The 22336-nt window shown below is 32.1% G+C and overlaps 1 protein-coding gene across 2 annotated transcripts in view; it reads right to left on the minus strand.

The window, feature by feature from the left end:
- TOP2B (DNA topoisomerase II beta) overlaps nt 1–22336 on the minus strand; it is a 59341-nt gene that overhangs the window by 24125 nt on the left and 12880 nt on the right. For both annotated transcript variants that reach the window (XM_063114035.1, XM_063114034.1), the window contains exons 3-19: nt 22156–22246; nt 20762–20825; nt 15546–15691; nt 14618–14715; nt 13724–13936; nt 8606–8779; nt 6323–6424; nt 6102–6239; nt 5323–5461; nt 4835–4992; nt 4567–4692; nt 3497–3607; nt 3311–3416; nt 2284–2393; nt 1875–1967; nt 1668–1782; nt 165–286 (exon numbers count right to left, since the gene is read on the minus strand). In XM_063114035.1, the coding sequence (XP_062970105.1) occupies nt 165–286; nt 1668–1782; nt 1875–1967; nt 2284–2393; nt 3311–3416; nt 3497–3607; nt 4567–4692; nt 4835–4992; nt 5323–5461; nt 6102–6239; nt 6323–6424; nt 8606–8779; nt 13724–13936; nt 14618–14715; nt 15546–15691; nt 20762–20825; nt 22156–22246 (2106 nt within the window). The remainder of the gene's footprint in view (nt 1–164; nt 287–1667; nt 1783–1874; nt 1968–2283; nt 2394–3310; nt 3417–3496; nt 3608–4566; nt 4693–4834; nt 4993–5322; nt 5462–6101; nt 6240–6322; nt 6425–8605; nt 8780–13723; nt 13937–14617; nt 14716–15545; nt 15692–20761; nt 20826–22155; nt 22247–22336) is intronic.

Below are 22336 nucleotides of genomic sequence, written 5' to 3' on the forward strand. Positions count from 1 at the left end.
TCTAAATTTTCCATAACTATACCCCAATTTGTATGAAAATCTAACGTCTTGATTCCTTCACATTTCCAAAGACCTTACAAAAGGAAAAATATTTTACTATGTGTAATTATCATTCTTCATGCCAGTAATTACAATTCTCAATTGATTCCAGTCTTAGTGCTTACTTCTCCATGATGATAAGCAGACATCTCAGCAACAGATCCAGCCAACTGGGCAACTTTTACTTCACGTTTATCATTCCTCTTGAAACAGGTAAATAAAACTTTTCGTTGGCCTGGTTTAAAGCCTATTTTTAAAAAGAACAACACTCTTTTAAAAATATTACTTCACGATATAGTTATAACGATTCTTTTAGTGGAAACAACCTTCTACATATTCAGGGGAAAAAAGCAAAGACATACTTTGCTTTAAAGAATAACTGACTAAAATTCTTACTTGAGATTCTATAACAAAGTGAGTATATCCTAACACATTTTCATGCCATCTTCATCCTTCCAAAAATGAAGTACCAATTGAAAGATGACCTTCTGGTCTTAAAGAACTGCCAGTGGCACTAAACTCCTTCCATGGGAGTTTCCAAACACTCATACAACCAAAATGCCAGTTGTTATCAATGAGCCTGAAAACTATTATTACAGGAATTCAAATCAGGAAAACTTTTATAAAAAAGAGATTTATTGTGGTACTTAAGTTTGAATGGAGGCTTTAGAATCTCACTAATCTGCATACTCTTTTCAACTTGGCCATTTGCCATGTGACTGAGCAAATTACTAAACCAATAAGTCTCCGTGTCCTCATCAGAGTAACAGAAATAATTACCTTATTAATAGAGTTATCATAAAAACTATATGAGATAGTATGAGCAAAGTTATAACCTTTTCAGTATATACTACCATCATCATTATTGTGGTCCTAGAGCATGGTAAAAACAAGATGATAATAGAATATGGCTACTTCCTTGAGAATTTTATAATCTTAATTGAGGAGGCAAAAGTAACATAGGTAAAATAAGAGGCACCCAAAAACTGACATAGAAGTTTAGGCATCTGAGACCAATTTAAACTGGAATTGAAGGGAGGCTAGAACTTGATGGATGTCTAGAACTTTCTGCCATCAGCTAAAAAACCAAGGAGCACAAAGATCAACAAACTTTCTAGAAGTTATTTAAAAAAAAATTTAAAAAATCCAGAGAGAAGACCCAAATCTACTGTAATGAGAAGCAGTTTCTAAACTTTTGTCATTAACCTAAATAAGTTAAAGCATTAGATGTTGGGTGTTGAGGTTTATATTTTTACAGGCGTTTTAAAACTTCAGTGTCTGATAAATATTTCAGAAATCATCAAAGTCCCATTTTACTTGTTATTTTAGAAATTCTGCAATCAATTTGTACAAAAGCTTTAAAGATTAGCCTTAAAGTTAATTTTCCTGAAAAACTTCAAAAAGGGTTTAAAAGTTTCAAATTAAGAAATACTAAAGATTTCAGCCCTACCAAAAGATATCTCAAAAGCAACATCAAAAAGACTTTTAATAAATTCCTTTGAATTGATTCTAAGATTTCAAATAAGATTTTTAAAATGTATAATAGGGATGGCTTAAAGTACATGAGATTAAACTATACTACAATAGCATACAAAAACGAGAAAGATTTTTAAACAAATGTTACTCACCATCAACAAGAGATGGTATAGATCTTTCATTGTCTGAGTTTGAGAAGAGAATCAATTCCTTGTTGATGAAATCATTGTAAGTCAAATGCTTTGTTGCTGTACCATATAAAAATTGCTAAGAGAAAAGTTATACAGCAATATTGTCATTATTACTGCACAAATTTTAGTCTCTCTCCTTCCCCCAGATCACCGCTCTTTATGACTAACCTCTGGTAAGCCATGTAACCTACGCTGTCTCCGATCTTCCATAAAATTTGTTAACCATTCTTTTCTGTCATCAATCTTCTTCTTACTGAATGCCTGAAAAATTCCAGGTAATTACTTAACACATTAAGAATAAAATAAACTGCATTATAAAATTAAATTTATAAATGGCAAATAGGTAATTATTAATTTCTGGAAAATTAAGGTTTTTTCCAATGTTTTTATCAAAAATACTTGAACTGAGGTCTTTCAATTAAAGAAGTATGAAAGCAGGGCATAATGTGGGGGAAAAAATAAAATTACTTTGGGCATTAGAATATCGAATGAGACACAGAAAACCAGAACTAAGAGGAAAGGTTTGGCACGCAGGGGGAATGGCTAACAAAAGATTTTTAAAAATTAACTTAGTTACCAAGGTAATGGCAGCATCATCTTCAGGACCAGCATATCTAAACAAGATGCGATGCCTTTCCATATCAGCAAAATACTCCTTTGCTTCTTTAGCTGTACTGGTACCCAATCCTGCACAATTTTAAAAATAAAAGTGAGTCATGAACATCGATGTCTACTTAAAACCATCAGGTGAAATGCTGTTGGGGAAAGTTACAAAAGATGAATCAAGCTTACAACACCTATAACAAGTGAATCAATCTTAATAGACAAAGACAAACCAGATATTACATGCCTCCTGACATAAGTACACAATGTCACCTATCAAATGTTTATGCCAAACAAATCTAACTCAAATCTGATCCTGCCTCTCTGATCTACCTACCATTTAACAGAAAATAAAGGGCAGAGGAAGATGCTACATATTAAATAAAACTATAGGGATACAATTAGCAAAATCCATAATGTGGGAAATTACACAGGACAAACAACCTAACCTTTTTAATACATAAATTGCAAGAATATTTATGAAAAGAGAAACAATAAAGATTTAAGAGACAGATCAAGCAAATGCAATATGTGGACCCAGTTTGAATCTTGTCTTCAAAAAAAAAAAAAGTATAAAAATATTTTTAATATAATATAATCAGGGGAATTTTAACACTGACTGGATATTTAAGCATTTAAAAAAAGATATGGTAATGGTACTACGGATCATTTTAAAAAATTATTTTAGAGATACATACTAAAGTAGTTAAAGATGAAATACTATAATGTCAGGTTATTATTCCGAACTAATGGGGTGGCAATGAGAGGGTTTATATGAAACAAGACTGTCTATTGCAATAGTGATTGTTAAAGTACACAAGGAGTCCATTATACTACTATGAATTTTTATGAAATTTTCTATAATATTTTTTTTAAATCAGCAATAGTTGTTCTTGAGGTCTAAAAGAGACAAACCTTCAAAATAGTTTTATATTCCTCTTGTAAAAATAAAGTTATATCAGTAGTCACTTCATAAAATTTAAATATTTTAAAATACATACCTTTGTAGTATTTTATTTTCCAGGCTTTCTGGTTTTCTATATGTTTTCTCCACTCATCAAATTCAGGAATACTGTAGAAGGAAAGTTCCTGCTTATTTTTGCTCGCCTTAAATTAATTAAAAAAAAATTAGTTTTTCTGCTACCCTTGAAGACAACAGTATAAAAATATATTAATGCAAATAGTACCTTTACAATTGGAGTAATAAATTCTTCAAGAAAACCATGCTTCAAAAGTGATGGCCAATTGTGATGGATGAAATTAATAAGCAGGCCTTTTATGTGAGAACCATCTTGATCCTAAATAAATGTTAATAAATAGTCTCATGATAATTTTCTATAATTAGTTATATAACCAAATTTGAAAAAATATGAACGAAGCAAAAAGGCAAAATTCCATTCAAATTTTAAACATGTATTTTACAAAACAATAGATATTATGTAGATGATCACAGTGAAGAATTCTTTATTAAAATGCAAATAAGGAATATAGCTAGTGATGGACTTTATTCCAGTCATTATAAAAGATATTATCATTGTATCAGTTTTATAGTTTACCCAGATTTCACTAAAAGAATGATTTAAGGATGGAAAATATATAACACGGTTACAATGCCACTTCACAGGGCAATAGAAGGGGATATCTATGGAGTACAAGTATTCGTTAGTCCTCTGACATAAAAATTGTGCAAATTCCTGCTTAAAACTATATAGCAGCTTTTTCTTTCTTTTTTATTTATTTATTTTTTCTGTGGTAGCTGGCCAGTACAGGGATCTAAACCCATGACCTTGGTGTCATAAGTCTGCGCTCTAACCAACTGAGCTAACAGGCCAGCCCTATAGCAGCTTTTTCAGTTGAGATTTTCTCTGCAAATACTTTTACTTATCATATACAAATATTAACCATTGTCCTACCGATTAATCATATGACTAATCTTTCTCAAGAAAGACCATAAATTCCATCATTTCATTCCTACTTATATGTAGGCTTCATTGCTATAATATTACACTGTGTTCTACTCTTCTCATATTTATTGTACTTAAAAATATCTTTAAATAACCAATAAGACTGTTACCCAAAAAATTAGATAATGTGAAATGTGCTTCACACACGTTTCCATTAAACAATGTGTTTTCTTACCCTTGATGTACAATCACTTTCACTTATACTGTCATGGAGTAAGTCTCATGAAACAAATATCAAAAGGACAATCTGAAGAAGATATGAATTTTAAATATGTGATAACTTTCAAACCAACCTGATCAGTCATAATCATAATCTTTCCATAGCGTAAGGTTTTCAGAGATTCTGCATCATCATAACTTTTCTTATATTGTAGACCAACTATTTTAATAATATTGTTTATTTCTGCATTTTCCATGATCTATGCAAAAAGGAAAAGCATTGAAAGTATTTTAAAGTGTTGGAATATATAAAAGCTGAACTTGAATTTACTTTAAAAAATTCAACAATTTCAGTAAAGTATTAAAAATGTCATACATATGTGTGGGAATATAGATATATACCTGTTTATGAGAAGCTTCCCGTACATTAAGAATTTTACCCCTGAGTGGAAAGACTCCATATCTGTCTCGCCCAATCACACCTAATCCAGACACAGCCAGTGATTTGGCAGAGTCTCCCTCTGTTAATATCAGTGTACACTCCAGAGAATGTTTGCCACCTGAGAAAAATTAAAAATTACGTATAGTCCAAATTCCTCATTTTGCTAATGACAAAAATGAAGCCAGAAAAAATTAACAATCACAATAACAGCAAAAGACTGAGTCATCTTACATTATGCTTAGTATAGTTTAAACATTAAGTATATTTTACTGATTTCCTATACCTTGAAAATTAGTAACATATGGTGCATGCGGTGATTTCAATGAAGTAAAATTATATGCAATAAAAAATCATAGTCTCATATGAGAAATACTGAAAAATTTATACAACTGGATAAATTAAAAGTTAAACTTAAATCAAAATCTTTTTGAAAATATCTGAATCTTACCAGCATCATTAGCATCATCCAGCTTGGGAATACCTTTGATTTTACTATATTTTACTGATGAACACTTCTTGTTCAGCTGAGTCTGAGCCTTAAATTTCACCCAGTTCAGGATACTTTCTACAATGCCACAATTAGAGGCCTAAAAAATCAAAAAATAATGGTGTACGAACAAGCCAGAAGTTCACACATTTAGCTAAAATTTGTAGGACTTAATGTAATACCTAAAATCTGTGCAGTTTTAAGATGTTTTAGGGCAAAACAATAATGGTGAAGATAATAATGATACATGCTAGTAAATTTTACTCATCTGCAGTAAAACTAACTCAGGCAGCTATACACAATGACCTACTGCACTGAAATATAAACATGAAAAAAGGGTGACTAACTATATATGAGAAAAATTCTATTACAATAAACTCCATATATACACTGCTCTTGTTAAAATACTATTATAATAAACTCCAAATATGTATTGCTCATTTATACTGTTTTATAAAATAATAAAATCTACCCTTTAAAGTTATCAGAATTAAGCATATTTATTAGTTTGTAGTATAAGCACACCTATACCCACAGTTAATATGAGAGAGAAACTAATCACAAATAGAATAAATAAGTCAGTTTTGGGTACATTGTGCAGTATATGCATGTACTGAAACAACACACTGTACCCCACAAATACGTACAAGTAAAAATTAAAATAAAAAAAGAATAAATAAATCAAGAAAATGACTTAATTCTTAATAATAATGCTGAAAAATAATACAAGTCTCACTTACTGCTTTAAAAAATTTTTCTGACAGTTGGCATTTGGACCCAAAACTTTTGGGCTGCAGTGTCATGTTTTCCTTAGTCTGGGAATCAAAAGTTGGATTTTCAATAAGGCAATTAATAAAAATCCAAATATGGTTTTTTACCTGTTGAAAACATACCAGAAAAGGGTCAACATCAGAACTGATATTATTTAGTAATTCAGCAGAATATATAAAGCATCACTTACTTGAAATGGTTTCACTGATACACCAGCTTTGTTCTTTTTCTTAACTACTTCAATCAGTTTACCAACAACTTGGTCTACTACATAATCCACATGGCGTCCACCCTAAAGAGAAAATAAGAAGTATGGAATCCAAAATTTTCTAGTTAAGGTAGCAAAATACTTATATATTCATTTTTTTTTTTAGAATGAGCATTTAATCTTCATAACAACTTTGTGATGTCAGTATTATTAACCTGGAGGAATAATATGAATCTGGAGAAATAATATGAATCTCAGAATGACAGAGTCAGGATTTTTAAAAAAAGATCTTTTTGGCCACAAAGCCAATAAACCAACTTATGTGGTTTTCTTCTCACTCCACTTATGACACCAATTCTGGAGTGCCTTCCAATACCAATGACCAATACTCTGATTCTCCTCCATATTCCAACTGGATGTTCAACAATGTAATTCAATTTTGACACTACCAGGCGTTAACGCAGACTGCACATGTTAAGGGCCCAGTCCCAAAGGACTGCCCCCCACTTCAGATGCCAGTTGCAAGTCCTGGGCCTCCTATATTTTGACAAACCATCTTTAAATAGTGGGTTCCCATGACCCACTCCTCACATTTGATAATTTGTTAGAATGGTTCACAGAATTCAGGAACCCACTTTACTTTCCTTTACAAGGTTATTATAGAGGATCTAATCCAGGAACTGACAAATGGAAGAGATGCATAGGGCAAGGTACGGGGGGAAGGGTACATGAAGCTTTCATGCCATATCCGAACATGCCATCCTTCCAGCACTTCAATGTATTCATCAATCTAGGAGCTCTCTGAAATCCACTGTTTAGGGGTTTTTATGGAGCTTTCATCAAGTAGGCATGATTGATTTTTAACTCAATCTCCCTCTCCCTTTCCCAGAGAGGTTACTGAAAGTTCCAGGCTTCCAATTAAGGCTTGATCTTTCTTGCAACCAGCCACCACCTTGAAGCTATCTAAGGGACTGCCAAGAGTTGCCATATTAGAGCAAAGATCCTCCTATCACCCAGGAAACTCCAAGGGATTTAGGAGTTTTGTGTCAGGAACCATGGACAAAGACCAAATATTAGAACAAAAGACACTCCTATCATCCCTATCGCTCAGAAAATTATAAGGGTTTTAGGGAGATCTGTGTCAGGAACTAGGGATAAAGACTAAATGTGTATTTCTTATTATGCTACACAACTCCATGTAACTCCATATAGTCAACTCTATTAAAAGTAAAAAAGAGAGAATAAAAAAAAAAAAAGACACGGGGTTTTGGCACTAAAAACAAAAAGAAAATACATGGAAGGGACAATGAAAATTGGTATGGATGATGGTAATAAGACTCACTTTATTTGAACCTAGGGATTGTAGCAATCATTGTCAGTTGTCTATACAACATCCACTCTCCCTTGTTATTTCACTAACAAATGCAAATTGTTTTTAACTGGCACATGCCCAGTTAAAAAGATTCACAAACCTAGCCTCCCTTGTAGCCAGGGATAGCCATTAGACCCAGTTCTAGAGAATGAAATGTTAGCAGAGATCTACTGGGTGGGGCTTCTAGGAAAACTACTGTATTGCTGACAAAAAGAGCAAGATTTAGCCGGCATATGCATTTGCCCAACCCTATTCTCTCTCCCTAGAACTTGGAAATGAGGCATAGGGATGCAGTAGGCATCTTGAGGGCCTGAGAACAAAAGTCACGTGCTAAGGGTAGCTGAAAAGAAGCCCAGGAAGTATATAGGTCCCTGATAGAACTGTGCAACCACAGTACCAGCCCAAGACTGCCCATCCCCAGTTCCTAGTTGAGAGAGGAAAAATTAAAACCTTCACACATGTTTAAGACACTATATGTAAGGTTTATTTACATGTCACAAATGCAATCATAACTGACTCAGGATTTCTGTTGACTAGAGAAAGTGATGTTAGATTATAAAAAATATTGTACTTGAAAAATTAAAAGAAGTTAAAACTTAAACAAGAGTGACAAATCATTACTTTAAACTATTCCAGGATATACTGTATTGCCCAACACTTTATTCTAATCAAAGAATAAATAAATATTTTTAGATGAAAAGAATTTTATCTGATTTAAATAAATTGGAATACAGCTATTTCATAGAAAATAAGCTTTCATTTTCATAAGTCAATTTTGATACAACAAAAACAGATTTGGTGGGGTTTATTGATTATTGTTTATTTTGTTGTTTTTAATAAAGCAATAATTGGAATCATTCTTCCAATGACTTGGAAACAATTTGCATACTTACTTTTGTAGTTGCAATACTATTTACAAAGCTGATTTGCTGGAATCCTTTTTCACTCAATGTGAGACAAACATCCCATCTTTCATTTGCAAGTTCATGAATAACTTTCAGGGCCACCCCAGTTTCATCCAATTTGTCTTTCACATAAAGATCTACATAACTGCGAAATCCATTTACCTATTAATTTTTAAAAAAACAATAAACAATTAATTTCATATTAGCAACTCAAATAGTTGAGTGCCATTAGGTATTTATACTTTCATTTCCTTTCATTTACATCAGCTCTTACTCCACAAATCCAAACCTTCAGGACTTTTCCCTAAGTCCTGCCCTATAAAAAGAAATTAATTTCTATGTATTCTTGATAAAGAAAGGATATGAAGGTACAACTGGAGAGGTAAATTATTATAAAATCTTTCCAAAATTTTATTTTAAATGACTAAGTAGACTTCCAGTTTGAGTTCAGACATGCAGAAAGTTGAAAAAAAGGAAGCTTCTATCCTTACAAGAAAACAGCTGATCAGAAAACAAATCAATGATTTTTCATGAACCCATCAAGGAATTGAGATCACAGGATAGCTGGCCATCCTGAAGTCTGGAAAGAGACAGGAGTCTGTAGGAAACCACAGAACCTAAGCATTTGCTTACCTGGAGCAGAAGTTTAATAAGCCAGTAGGAACATTAAAGTAGAAATTTCTTTTTTTTTTTTTAATTAATTAATTTATTTATTTTAATTTTATTTTGTCAATATACAATGTGGTTGATTATTGTCGCCCATTACTGAAACCTCCCTCCCTCCTCCCTCTCCTCCCTCCCACCCAACAATGTCCTTTGTGTTTGCTTGTCGTATCAACTTCAAGGAACTGTAGTTGCTATGACTTCTCCCCCCCACCCCCCCGGTGTTTTGTGTGTCTGTGTGTGAATTTATTTATTTATTTTTAGCTCCCACCAATAAGTGAGAACATGTGGTATTTCTCTTTCTGTGCCTGACTTGTTTCACTTAATATAATTCTCTCAAGGTCCATCCATGCTGTTGCAAATGGCAGTATTTCATTCGTTTTTATAGCTAAGTAGTATTCCACTGTGTAGATATACCACATTTTCCGTATCCACTCATCCCATGATGGACATATGGGCTGGTTCCAACTCTTGGCTATTGTAAAGAGTGCTGCGATGAACACTGGGGAACAGGTATACCTTCGACTTGATGATTTCCATTCCTCTGGGTATATTCCCAGCAGTGGGATAGCTGGGTCATATGGCAGATCTATCTGCAATTGTTTGAGGAACCTCCATACCATTTTCCATAGAGGCTGCACCATTTTTCAGTCCCACCAACAATGTATGAGAGTTCCTTTTTCTCCGCAACCTCACCAGCATTAATCGTTCAGAGTCTTTTGGATTTTAGCCATCCTAACTGGGGTTAGATGGTATCTCAGTGTGGTTTTGATTTGCATTTCCCGGATGCTGAGTGATGTTGAGCATTTTTTCATATGTCTGTTGGCCATTTGTATATCTTCCTTAGAGAAATGCCTACTTAGCTCTTTTGCCCATTTTTTAATTGGGTTGCTTGTTTTTTTCTTGTAAAGTTGTTTGAGTTCCTTATATATTCTGGATATTAATCCTTTGTCAGATGTATATTTTGCAAATATTTTCTCCCACTCTGTTGGTTGTCTTTTAACTCTGTTGTTTCTTTTGCTGTGCAGAAACTCTTTAGTTTGATATAATGCCATTTGTTTATTTTTCCTTTGGTTGCCCATGCTTTTGGGGTCGTATTCATGAAGTCTGTGTCCAGTCCTATTTCCTGAAGTGTCTCTCCTATGTTTTCTTTAAGAAGTTTTATTGTTTCAGGGTGTATGTTTAATTCTTTAATTCATTTTGAGTTGACTTTAGTGTATGGTGAAAGGTATGGGTCTAGTTTCATTCTCCTGCATATTGATATCCTGTTCTCCCAGCACCATTTGCTAAAGAGGCAGTCTCTTCCCCAGTGTATAGGCTTGGTGCCTTTGTCAAAGATCAGATGGCGTAGGTGTGTGGGTTGATTTCTGGATTCTCTATTCTATTCCATTGATCAGTGTGTCTGTTTTTATGCCAGTACCATACTGTTTTGGTTATTATAGCTTTGTAGTATAGTTTAAAGTCAGGTAGTGTTATACATCCAGCTTTATTTTTTTTGCTCAGCATTGCTTTGGCTATGCGTGGTCTTTTGTTATTCCATATAAATGTCTGCATAGTTCTTTCCATTTCTGAGAAAAATGTCATTGGAATTTTGATGGGGATTGCATTAAATTTGTATATCACTTTGGGTAGTATGGACATTTTCACTATGTTGATTCTTCCAATCCACGAGCATGGGATATCTTTCCATCTTCTTGTATCCTCTCTAATTTCTCTCAGCAGTGGTTTGCAGTTCTCATTATAGAGATTTTTCACATCCTTGGTTAACTCTATTCCTAAGTATTTTATTTTTTTGGTGGCTATTGTAAATGGGCAGGCTTTCTTGATTTCTCGTTCTGCATGTTCACTATTGGAGAATAGAAATGCTACTGATTTTTGTGTGTTGATTTTGTATCCTGCTACTGTGCTGAAATCATTTATCACCTCCAAGAATTCTTTTGTAGAGGCTTTAGGCTGTTTGATATATAGGATCATTTCATCTGCAAACAGGGACAGTTTGACTTCATCTTTTCCGATCTGGATGCCCTTTATTTCCTTCTCTTCTCTGATTGCTCTGGCTAGTACTTCCATAAAGTAGAAATTTCAACTGATCGCTATAGGAAGAGCATATACTACTGTGAGTGTGTGAAGCTTCTAGGGGCTGAAGTCACATGAAGTTCACACACTTTTACAGGTTTTTCCTCTAGGAACCCTACCAGGTTCTCACAGGGAAGAGCAGAGAGAATATAAAGGAAGTTCTACCCATGGTGCTGGCTGAGGAAGAGGAACGGCAGCCACTGGGAAACCCACCCAGACCTATCTCCCTTACAAAAAAATAAAATAAAAATAAAAAAGAAGCTTATTCTGCAGGGCCTCCAGGACGAAGGCTGAGAATGCTGGTGGATACCTGCTTCAGCTGGGAGAAGAGACTAGAGGGCAGAAGAAAAATCTCTACCTATAAAGGAAAGCATAAACATTTGTAAAGGTCAAACCCCTGAGATGAAGGCTCACTATGCACTCTAAAGACTGGGATGCAATCCGACATTAGAGAACACCTTCCCCACAATGTACCACCCACCACCATGTTAACAAGCCTCCAATAACAACAGTGGGTTTCAGCTGGAAGAGCTGCAAAAGACAGAACGTCTCTGAGGGGCAGCTCAAAGAGAAGGCCCAAAGCCAAGAGGAAAGACAAAAACAAGAATTTCGAAGTCTCTGTACTTATAGTAGCAACAAACCTTGAAATTAGTAAGTAGTGCAAAACACACTACAAACACAGCCCAACTCCTGACGCCAATTAAGTCCCAGACTAAAGCTTATTTACCTCAGTATCTCCTGCCCTATACGATATATCTGATTTTCAACAAAAACTTACAAGACATGCCAAAAGGCAAGAAAAAACACAGTTTTGATAAAACAAAGCAATCATAAGAACCAGACTCAGATATGTCACAAGATGTTATAACATGTATCAGTTAGGGCATTTAAAATAACTATGGTTAACATGTTAGTTTCCTGTGAAAGAGGTAGACAACATTCAACTTCAGCAGAGATAGAAACTATAAGAAAGAATTAAATGAAAATGCTAAAAATCAAAAACACAATAGAAGATATGAAGAATGCTTTTGACAGGCTCATCAGCAGACTTGACGCAGTAGAGAGAAAAAATCAGTGAGAACTTAGAAGACAGGGCAGTAGAAATTAAACAAACTGAAACACAAAGACAACAGAGTGAATAAAACAGACTAAGCATCCAGGAGCTCAGTATAACACCACAATATAACATATGTAAAATTTTAATAGCAGAAGGAAAAGAAAGAACAGGAAAGAAGAAATATTTGAAATAATGGCCTAAAATTTTCAAAATTCTTGACAGACACTAAACAACAGATACAAGAAGCTCAGAGTACACCAAGAAGAATAAATAAAAACAAAAACAAAAACCATCTCACACATGAGCATATCATATTCAAAAAACCAAAGACAAAAAGAAAATCTTGTCAGCTAGAGGAAAAAGAAACACCTTACCAACAAAAGAACAGGGATAAGAACACAACAAGAAAGAAAACAATGGAGTGAAATCTTTAAAGTACTGAAAGAAAAAAGAAAAACACTGTTAACCCACAATTCTAAATCCAGTGAAAATATCCTTTGAAAGTGAAAGAAAAATAAAGACTTTCTCAGAAAAAAATTGAGGGAATTCATTGCCAGCAGTACTCTACAACAAACTTTAAAGGAAGATCTTTAGGCAGAAGGAATATGATTAAGATCAAAACCTTAGATCTACACCAGGAAATAAAGAGCATAGGGAATGGAGTAAATGAATGTGAAATATAATCTTTCATTGTATTTTTAATTGTTCTAAAAGATAACTGACTGCTTAAAACAAAAACAACAATATCCCTAATTTTGGAATTTTTTCTGCCATTATTTTTTCAAATATTTCTCCTGCTTCATTCTTTCTTCTCCTTCTGGTGTTTATAGCATATGTAAAAGAGAAATATGTGATGACAATGACAATGACAAAAGGAATGGGAGGGACAACCTGGGGTTTTACTGTTATAAAGTCCTTTCACTATTCATAAAGTGCTATATTGTTTGAAGGTGGGCTTAAACCATCTACAAAAGTATATTTATTTAAACCCAAGGGCAACCACTAAAACAAGTTTTAAAAAGAGGCATAATTAATAAGCAAAAAGAAGAGATAAAATAGAATCATAAAAAAATTCTCAATTAAAATCAGTGAAGGCAGAATAAGAGGAAACAAGAAATAAAGAACAAATACAATGAATCAGCTAGAAAAAGGGTAGATTTTAATCCAAACACATCAATAATCACTTTAAATGTCAATCATCTAAACACACCAGTTAAAAGAAGGAGCTCAGATTAGATTTTAAAAGCAAGATCCAACTATATCCTATCTACAAAATAACAAAGCATTAAACTATTTTAGAAGACACTTACAGGCAATTTCTTTCCATTAAACATGACCTTGACCCCTTTACACGAACCAGCCAAATCATATGCTCTTCTGGTCATGAGGGCCACAATATCCTTGTCAAGTTTTTCCATCTTAAATTTGGACAGATCTGGTTGGAATGTTATGCATGTGTAATCTTCACCATCAAAATGTTTAATTTTGGCTTCAGAAGTCTTCATCATATTATTCATCCATGTCTTAAAAACAAACATTCAAATATTTCTATAAAGCTTCTATACTTCACAAGACTCAGCTCAAGAAAAACATTCATTTACCACACCTATATCCATCTTTCAACCTCAACACATACCAAATCCTTGAAACTGATAATATTAGAGATGAAGAAATTTTAAATACTACTATTATAACAAACTCATGTTACAAATAAAATAAACTATTATAGCTGTCAATAAAATATTTTTCAAAGTCTTCAACATGACCATACAGATTTTCACAAAAATAGTCATGATGCTTTTCCTGACAAAATTATTTTAGCATACATAAAATTTTAAACTATTTTCAAAGGCCTGCAAGAATAAAAGAAGATAAAATTTCAAAATATGAATTTAATGATTAAATGAGGAATTTTTAAACATGATATTTATATGAATCTGTGAGGTTCAGTAAATTTTCACTAATACTTACCTAGATAAAAGGAAGTCTGTTAAATAAAGCATTTTGTTTTAAAGGAATGGTAGGAGATAGGCTTATATAAAATCTCCTAGGCATTCTGACATCTTTTTATTTTAATGACTTACTTAATGATTTAAAAAATAAAAGTTACATAGGTATCATTGCAATTTACCTAATATTCTATTATCTCAGCAAAACAACAAAACATTATTTTTAAAAAAGAAATAGATAAATTACTATCATACCTGCTTAAAACTATGTTTGTATTCTTTGCAAGCCGTTTCTACAGTAAACTTTGTACTGAAAATATTACAAAGTTTTGCACCATAACCATTGCGACCACCTGTCAGAAAAATTAATTGTAAATGGTTTAATAAAAATTATTTTAAATGACCACCTATCATAGGGCAAGTCTGTTGCAAAACAGTTCAACTTATTGCATTACCTTATCAATCATCAATTAAATATTCCAAAGTATGTTTAGATTTTTTTCATTTAAAGAAAGACACGATAAGATTTAGCACATACAGTAGTGTAATTAAAATAGGTATTTTGCAGATTCATTATCTTCATCACAATTTCAAAAAAAAATTAGCTTAATATCTCTTAAGTCTATGTGAATATGAAATCTGCACTTTGTGTCAAAGTCAATTCTCTATTACAAAATTTGAATCTACAGTATGATCACTATCCAGAACCTTGGTTTTAAAAAGAAACTATCAACCTACTTGGGCAACATAAATTAGCAGAAAAACATTTCGTTTTGGTCAAAGCATTTAGGATTTTATTTACAGAATCTAGATTTTCAATCCTGACCCTCTTAAGAAAAACACTTTAAAAGTAGTTTAATTAATACCAAAAGACTTGGTGCTATATAATAACAAGTTCATATATACAGGCATCACACCTATCTTATGTAAATCAAAACTCAAACTGTCAGCCAGGCTAGAATTACAGTACTTCTAACATAAAAGTCAATATGCTATCAGACTTAAGCTTTTAAAATGTCACTGTTAGACTATAACCAAGATAATACTTATACATGACAGTTTTTTATAGATATTAATTCTGAAAAGGATTTTCTCAAAACAAAACTGCATGGGTTTCCTTTCCTGTAATATTTTATATTTTATATAAAAATAGTTTTCAATCAAAATTCCATTCAGACTTTACCTGTAACTTTTTTCTCATCATCATCATAGTTACTGGATGTTAAAAGTTGTCCAAAAATTAAAGCAGGAACATAAACTTTCTCTACTTTGTGTTCTACTACTGGGATGCCTTTCCCATTATTCCAAATGCTTATAATGTTAGATTCACTGTAAATAAACAAGCAGAATTTAGAGCTTAAAATAGTTTAAGTATACATTAATTAATTTCCATGTAAAGCAAATTAATCCATAATAGAACCGAATGACTGTAAGCAAGATACCAGTCATTATCAATTGGAAGACACTGACTTATCTTTCAAGAAAATATTTGCTGAGGATGCATATTTCTATTCCTGAGCTATAACTCAAATTAGGATCACTAAGATCTGCAAGGTAATACTGCAAAATTCCTTGAGAAGAAACTCTTCTCAACCTCCCAGAAAACAGTAAAAGGAGTAAAGTTTTTTATAAGAAGTCAGCTATAGATTCAGTTTTCTTTTCATGTACATTAGCCATGATCTTACCATTTGATTCTACCAGTATACCACCTGTGAACCACAAGCTCTGCAGAGCCAATAGCCATAAACATTTTCATTTCCTATCTAACTGCTGAAACAGTACAGATGAAAAAGTGACAGCTTGAAATGTGTCCCACTCTCAGCCTAAATGTTAGATGGCTATTTGTATTGTGTCAATCACTGTCATAAATTAATTTCAGTGGTTTTAAAATATGTAGATATTACCTATTTTAGGTCCTTTAGGTTGTTCTGTCACAAAACTATCCATTTTAACCCTGAATGATATGGAGTGGAGGATCCTACAGGTAACAGCAACTTGACATAGGCAGTAGTCCAGAGGAAAAATTTTACCCACCTTACTGTTTTAAAAGGATAAAAGTACAACACTTTTGTCCATTTAAGGGCCAAATTTGCAAAGAGAGACAGCTTTAAAACCGACACAGAGAACTGGCTTAAAAAGCTATCATTTGTCAATCTGATTCACAATTATTCTTAGATACTCTGTTGTACTTATACATACCTTAATCTCAAGAGTTACTGGAAATAGTTATTACACTAAAAATTAAGTTATAAAAACCAAAATGAAAATTAAAGATCCAAAGTGTTAAAATTATCTAAATAAAAAGTTTTTTGAAAAAAGAAATAAAGAAACTAAAAACTTTTAACATAACATCTTCCCTCCCCAAATCAACAACTGTTTTTTACTCTCACTCTCCAACAGTTTCATTTCTCCTAGTTTGCTATGCTCAAATTTTTCAAATTTTTTTGATTCATATCTCCTGATCATTCTTTAGAATCTAGTCATCAAATCTTATCAATTTGTTCTAGTAGATTCATTTCATATCAATTCTTCATTCCAAATGCCAGTATGAGTCTAGATAGACAAATATCACCTTAAAACACTGATTACTGAAACAGTCACCTTGCTAGCCACTCCACTTAAATATATTTTGCATAACTATGATGAACTTAATACAGCTTTCATAACACTATTTTTTGCTCTAGAATACAGCAGTAGTTCCACATTTTCCATAAAAATCAATCTTAAAAGTCCTCTAGCATATGTTCGAGTTCCATTATCCATATCCATACTGATAGCCAAATATAATTGCCACTATTCTGCAACATGCATCTTATTTTTCCTTCAGGTTAGTTTTTTACTTGTCCATATTCATTCCCAATTCTTCCATTTCTTTATTCATTGATCTCTTCCTTGCTTATAATGTCTTTTTCCTCTCTCCTTTGTCTAGCCAAATTTTACCCAAACTTTTAGGATCTGTTTGGGACTTCAGTTCTCCATTAAGTCTTTAACAATGCTTTCCAATCCTCCTTATATTGAGACTAGAAAAAAGCAAATTATTTACTGGGGACCTCATGAGATAATTAAGTTATCTCACCTGCTGATGAACAATCTCTACAAAATAACAATTGAACATTTAAATACGTAATAGTTTCAAACTCTATTGTTCTTTCGCTTATGTATCATATCTTCAGAGGCAAAAACTGTACCTTGGAAACAAGGACCGTATATTGCACTACTTTTTTAGATTTCCAAATAGTTCCCAGTTTGGGCTTAAAACCTACAATTTATGAAGCATCTATTTTCTACAAGAAACTATATGGAACTTAAAATTAATAGAGAAGAATTATACAAATTAAATAAAGATAGGCAAAAAATGGAATATTACACATCTTGACAAAAAAAAGGCAATATACCTGTGAAAAAACCTTTAAAAATGTTTCATCCTCTTTAGTATATATGGTGGTAATCTTGTAAATTGATTATCTTCATCACAGATTCAAAAAAAAAAAAAAAAGGCTGGTCTTCTCCTATATTCAATAAGTCTATATGAGTATGAAACTGGAACTTTCTGTCAAAGTTACATCTCTATTACAAAACTTCAATCTATATCACTTCCCAGATCTGTCATTTATTTCTGTAATCTCTAAACAATTATTCAGAATTCTGTAACTATATTCTTTGCTCCATCAATAATCTTCACAGAGATATTAGGAATAAGGTCACTGTGTTTGAATAAACTACAAATAAAGTCTCAAAAATAAAGCTAAAAGAAACATTGAAAACAATCTAAATATCCAATATACATCAATTGGAAAGAGGTTAAATTATGATACATCAATATAATAAAATACTTGAGGATTATTAGAAAGCATTAAAGTGGATCTATATAAATTAATTGGGAAGGCTGACTACAATATCAGGAATAAAAATCAAAAGATACAAAATAGTATATATATTATGGCCCCTTTGTTAAAAAAAAGAAATGCATATTTATATATATATTTTAGCATGAGTATGTATTATTTTGAAAGCTATAGTTTTAATGTTTCAACCCTAAATAAACAAGAATCTTAAGCTAGAAGAATAGTTAGAACTCTGGTTAACGTGCTTTGCACATGTTTGTTTGTTTTTCATCAGATAAATGCCATCAAATAAATTGTTCCAATACTATCCATTATGTTACATTATTTAGTGACCTTTAAGCTCCCCTGTAAGAAGTTTCTCCGAATTCTTTAAAGTTCCAGAAGAGCTGTCCAAATTCTGCATGTTATGTCTTGCTAATCTATTTCTATGCCTTTCATAACCATGACTTTTTAAATTTTATCCCTACATCACATGGTACTATAGGAAAAAAAAAAGAATAAGAGCTAAGCTATACTGTATATCTTATACACTCAGCCCATTAGCTATTAAAATTTAACCTCTCCTTCATACAAGTTCGTGTGCACACATGCACAAAGAAAGATAAAAATCTGCTATACAAAAATGTTAAACAGAATGAAACTCAAAGGATACCAAAACAGACAGCAGAGAAAACTGGGTCATTTGGATAAATAGCCTAACATCACTTTTTCCAATTTAAATTCTGCTGTAAAATGACTTCTTATATTACAAATCTAACTTATGCAAAAATTATAACTCTGAAATAAAATTGATTTGAATAAAAATGACACTAATTCTGTAGTATATGTAGTAAACAAAAAATAAGAAATGACTTTATGGGAGGAAATTCACAAAAGACAAAATGTTACGTTTAAAATTCAGAAATAAAATATAAAGATCAACTTCCCACAAAACACTTGCTTACTGCTGTTTTAAATAAACATAAAAATTAAATTGAAGGCAGGAGAAATACTCAAAAATCTCTCATCAGTGATTTGTAAACAACAAAAAAAAAAAAAAGAGAGGAGAGGTTAAAATATACTACCTTCACCCCTTCTTCCTTGGAGTAGGTAAGAATTTTTGTTTTATATTGAAATAAAAGAATTTTGTAGCAGACGTAGTTAAAATGAGTTGAAGATAAAGAAAGAAAAAAAGAAGTCTATCGATATCTGATTGCCATTAAGAACTAAATAAATTTAGTTATAACTCTATCTCACTCTCATACCCACACAAAAATGTTTGTTAATTAAAAAGAAATTTGAAAAGGAAGTGATAAAGGCACTGCTAGTTACATAGAATTATTCCTTGTACAGAATCTGTAATAAACTAATAAGTAAAGTAAACCACCAAGAGTCCTTATCCAGTCTACAGAGTTGTTTTATAGCTCACTTTTTTGTCACTTTGTTATGACAGGATTCTATAAATCTGTTTTTAAATTCAATCTTGTTGGATTAATGTGGCTAGAATAATTAAGATAAAAGAATTAAATAATCACAACTATGTTAAACAAGAATGTATTCAAGGTATGCCCTTTCTTCCTTAGTTTTATCAGAATCTTTCTGATAAAAAATTCCGAATTTTGAAAAACTTCCTTAAAACAATCTTAAGCTTCTGTAAGTTGTAACTTATAAGTGTCCTGTACACCTAACCATATAAATTCTCAAGAACGTATTCATAGTACAAATGATCCAAATAAAAAAAATTAAGAAAGTGAGAAAAAGAAAAATCAAGAACTTCAACAGAACAGTTATGTGGTACCATTTTCATATAAGATAGTTAATATCATCATATAACCAAATATAAATTATAGTTTCGTTATACCATTAATCGAAAACTTGCCATCTGAAATTAGATTCTTGACAGTAAGACTATACCTAAATTGTTAAATTTTCATGTCTATTAGAGAAAAATCTTAAAATCATGCTAAATGACAAATGAAATTTAAAAAGATAAATGTAATATAGTATTTTACAAAAGACATGCTGGTAAAAACAGGATAAACATAACAACTGTGTTTCTGATTTAAAACTATTATTATTTTTTTTATATTTTCTCATGCTCCCCCAAAAAATCACCATAGTAAGATCTAATTAGTTAATCACCTGGTATATAGTCTGTAATACCAGTAGTACCTAATTTATTAAATGATGTCATAAATACTGAAAATGTCCAAATGCTGGTCGTGAAAAGTAAATTTAACCCATAATGTATCTGGAATAGCAATAACAATAGACCTTAGCCTTGAGTCCCAAAGTAGGAGTGAAAAGGAAAGATACAGTGATTACTCTAGCAGCTGAAACAGAATCCACAGCATCAAAGAAAAATGGTCTCCAACAGCTCCCATAGGGAAGTACTATGGAAAAAAAGGTCATAAATCACAGAGAAAAAAAAGAGGCAAAAATAACAAGGTCTCAAACAACAGGGAAATAAAGGAGTATCAACGATATATACTATTCATGTGAATAGTATTCATAAGTTGGGGACAACCTGAATAAAACAACTTAGCATAAAAAATTAAACATGAAATATACTTACGGATCAATAGAAACTTTAATACAGGTCATGTTCTTATCCCTCTGTTTATTGTCAGCAGCATTAACTACAAAATTAAATATCTTAATGAGTAATAAAATATACATAATTATATAAATAAATTCATGGACACAAGTATATGTGCATTACTTCTTAATATAAATATCTACATATGGTATAGTTAATAAAAATAATTACTAACTTCTAACACAAAACCTTATTTTCCAAATAATATTCCTAAATTTTATATCACACCAAGTTACCATTATGTTTTCCATCACACAAAAGGGAGGAAATGTTTTAGAGATATATACAAACAAATTAAAGAGCAAACATCTGCATTCACAACCCCCTAATCCAGGTCTAAAAGTAAAAAATTTCATTTAATTATAATTTATTTTGGTAACAAAAAATTACTATATATTGATCTCCATGTAGTGATTTTTACAGGCAGATTAAACTGAAACCAACCAATTATTTCTGAATTACAAAGTCTTTAAAACCCTTAGAAATCAAAATTCTAAATCCTATGCACTATCACTGATAATAAAAATTTTTTGCATTCATTAACCACTGCTTCAAGAAAATGTGAACACAAGCTAGTTATCAAATTGAACTTCAATCAGAGAAGGCATATGCTCCTGACAAACACTGTGTAATCAACTTAAAATAATAAAATCAGGTGGATAGTTGGCGGGGAAGAGTGAAGGCATAAAATCTAACCAGTTTTTACTTTCCTCTCGTTTTCCCAAAGACCAATAGGAAGAAGCTCATACAATCCTACTGTTTAAGAAACCTCAAGTTGCACTGAAGAAGTAGTAGAGCAGAGAATCTCTAGAAAGTCCCAAGTTAAAAACATTTCTACAGTACAAGCATTCCCTAGGAGTCAATTAGGTATTCACACTTCATTGTAATTTAATTAATCATGTGATCTAGAGGGAACAGAGATCAACTAGAATAATGGTTACTAATCTTGGCTGCCCCATGAAAACATTTGATATGTTGATGAAAAACGCAAATTTACATGTCCCACCTCCAACTCATTGAATCTGCAAGCTCAGGCCCGGAAATCTCCAAATTTAACACTCCCCCCCAGGAAACTGGATGCTAGCAAACCCCAGATGACCACACTTAACAGGAGTACAGCACCAATTGTGAGACTACAAATACAACACATTCGTTTTACAGATAAACAAGCTGAAACACAAAAATATGAAGCATAAAGATATGAAAATATTACAGCTAATGCTATAAATTTTCTGAAGAACATTTATATTAAGCATAAAAGCCAGAGATATACCTTTAAAAGTTATACTGTAAGTCTGGCTTTATACATACATGGACATTATAACGGCATTCATAGAAACAGATGCATTAAATCCTAAACAAGTACTCACCCAAAATTTCATCAAAGATCTTGTATAAACCCGGCACAAAGGTAACCTCTCTGCAATTCATTCCCACATCTTCATCATACACCCACATAAACTGCATTGAAAGAGAAATTCAAAAATGCTTTTTCACTCCATAAATCTTTAACATCAATTTTAGATAGTATAAACCCACATTTGGTCATTT

This window comes from Cynocephalus volans, chromosome 11 (genome assembly GCF_027409185.1).
Source record: "Cynocephalus volans isolate mCynVol1 chromosome 11, mCynVol1.pri, whole genome shotgun sequence".
NCBI lineage: Eukaryota > Metazoa > Chordata > Mammalia > Dermoptera > Cynocephalidae > Cynocephalus > Cynocephalus volans.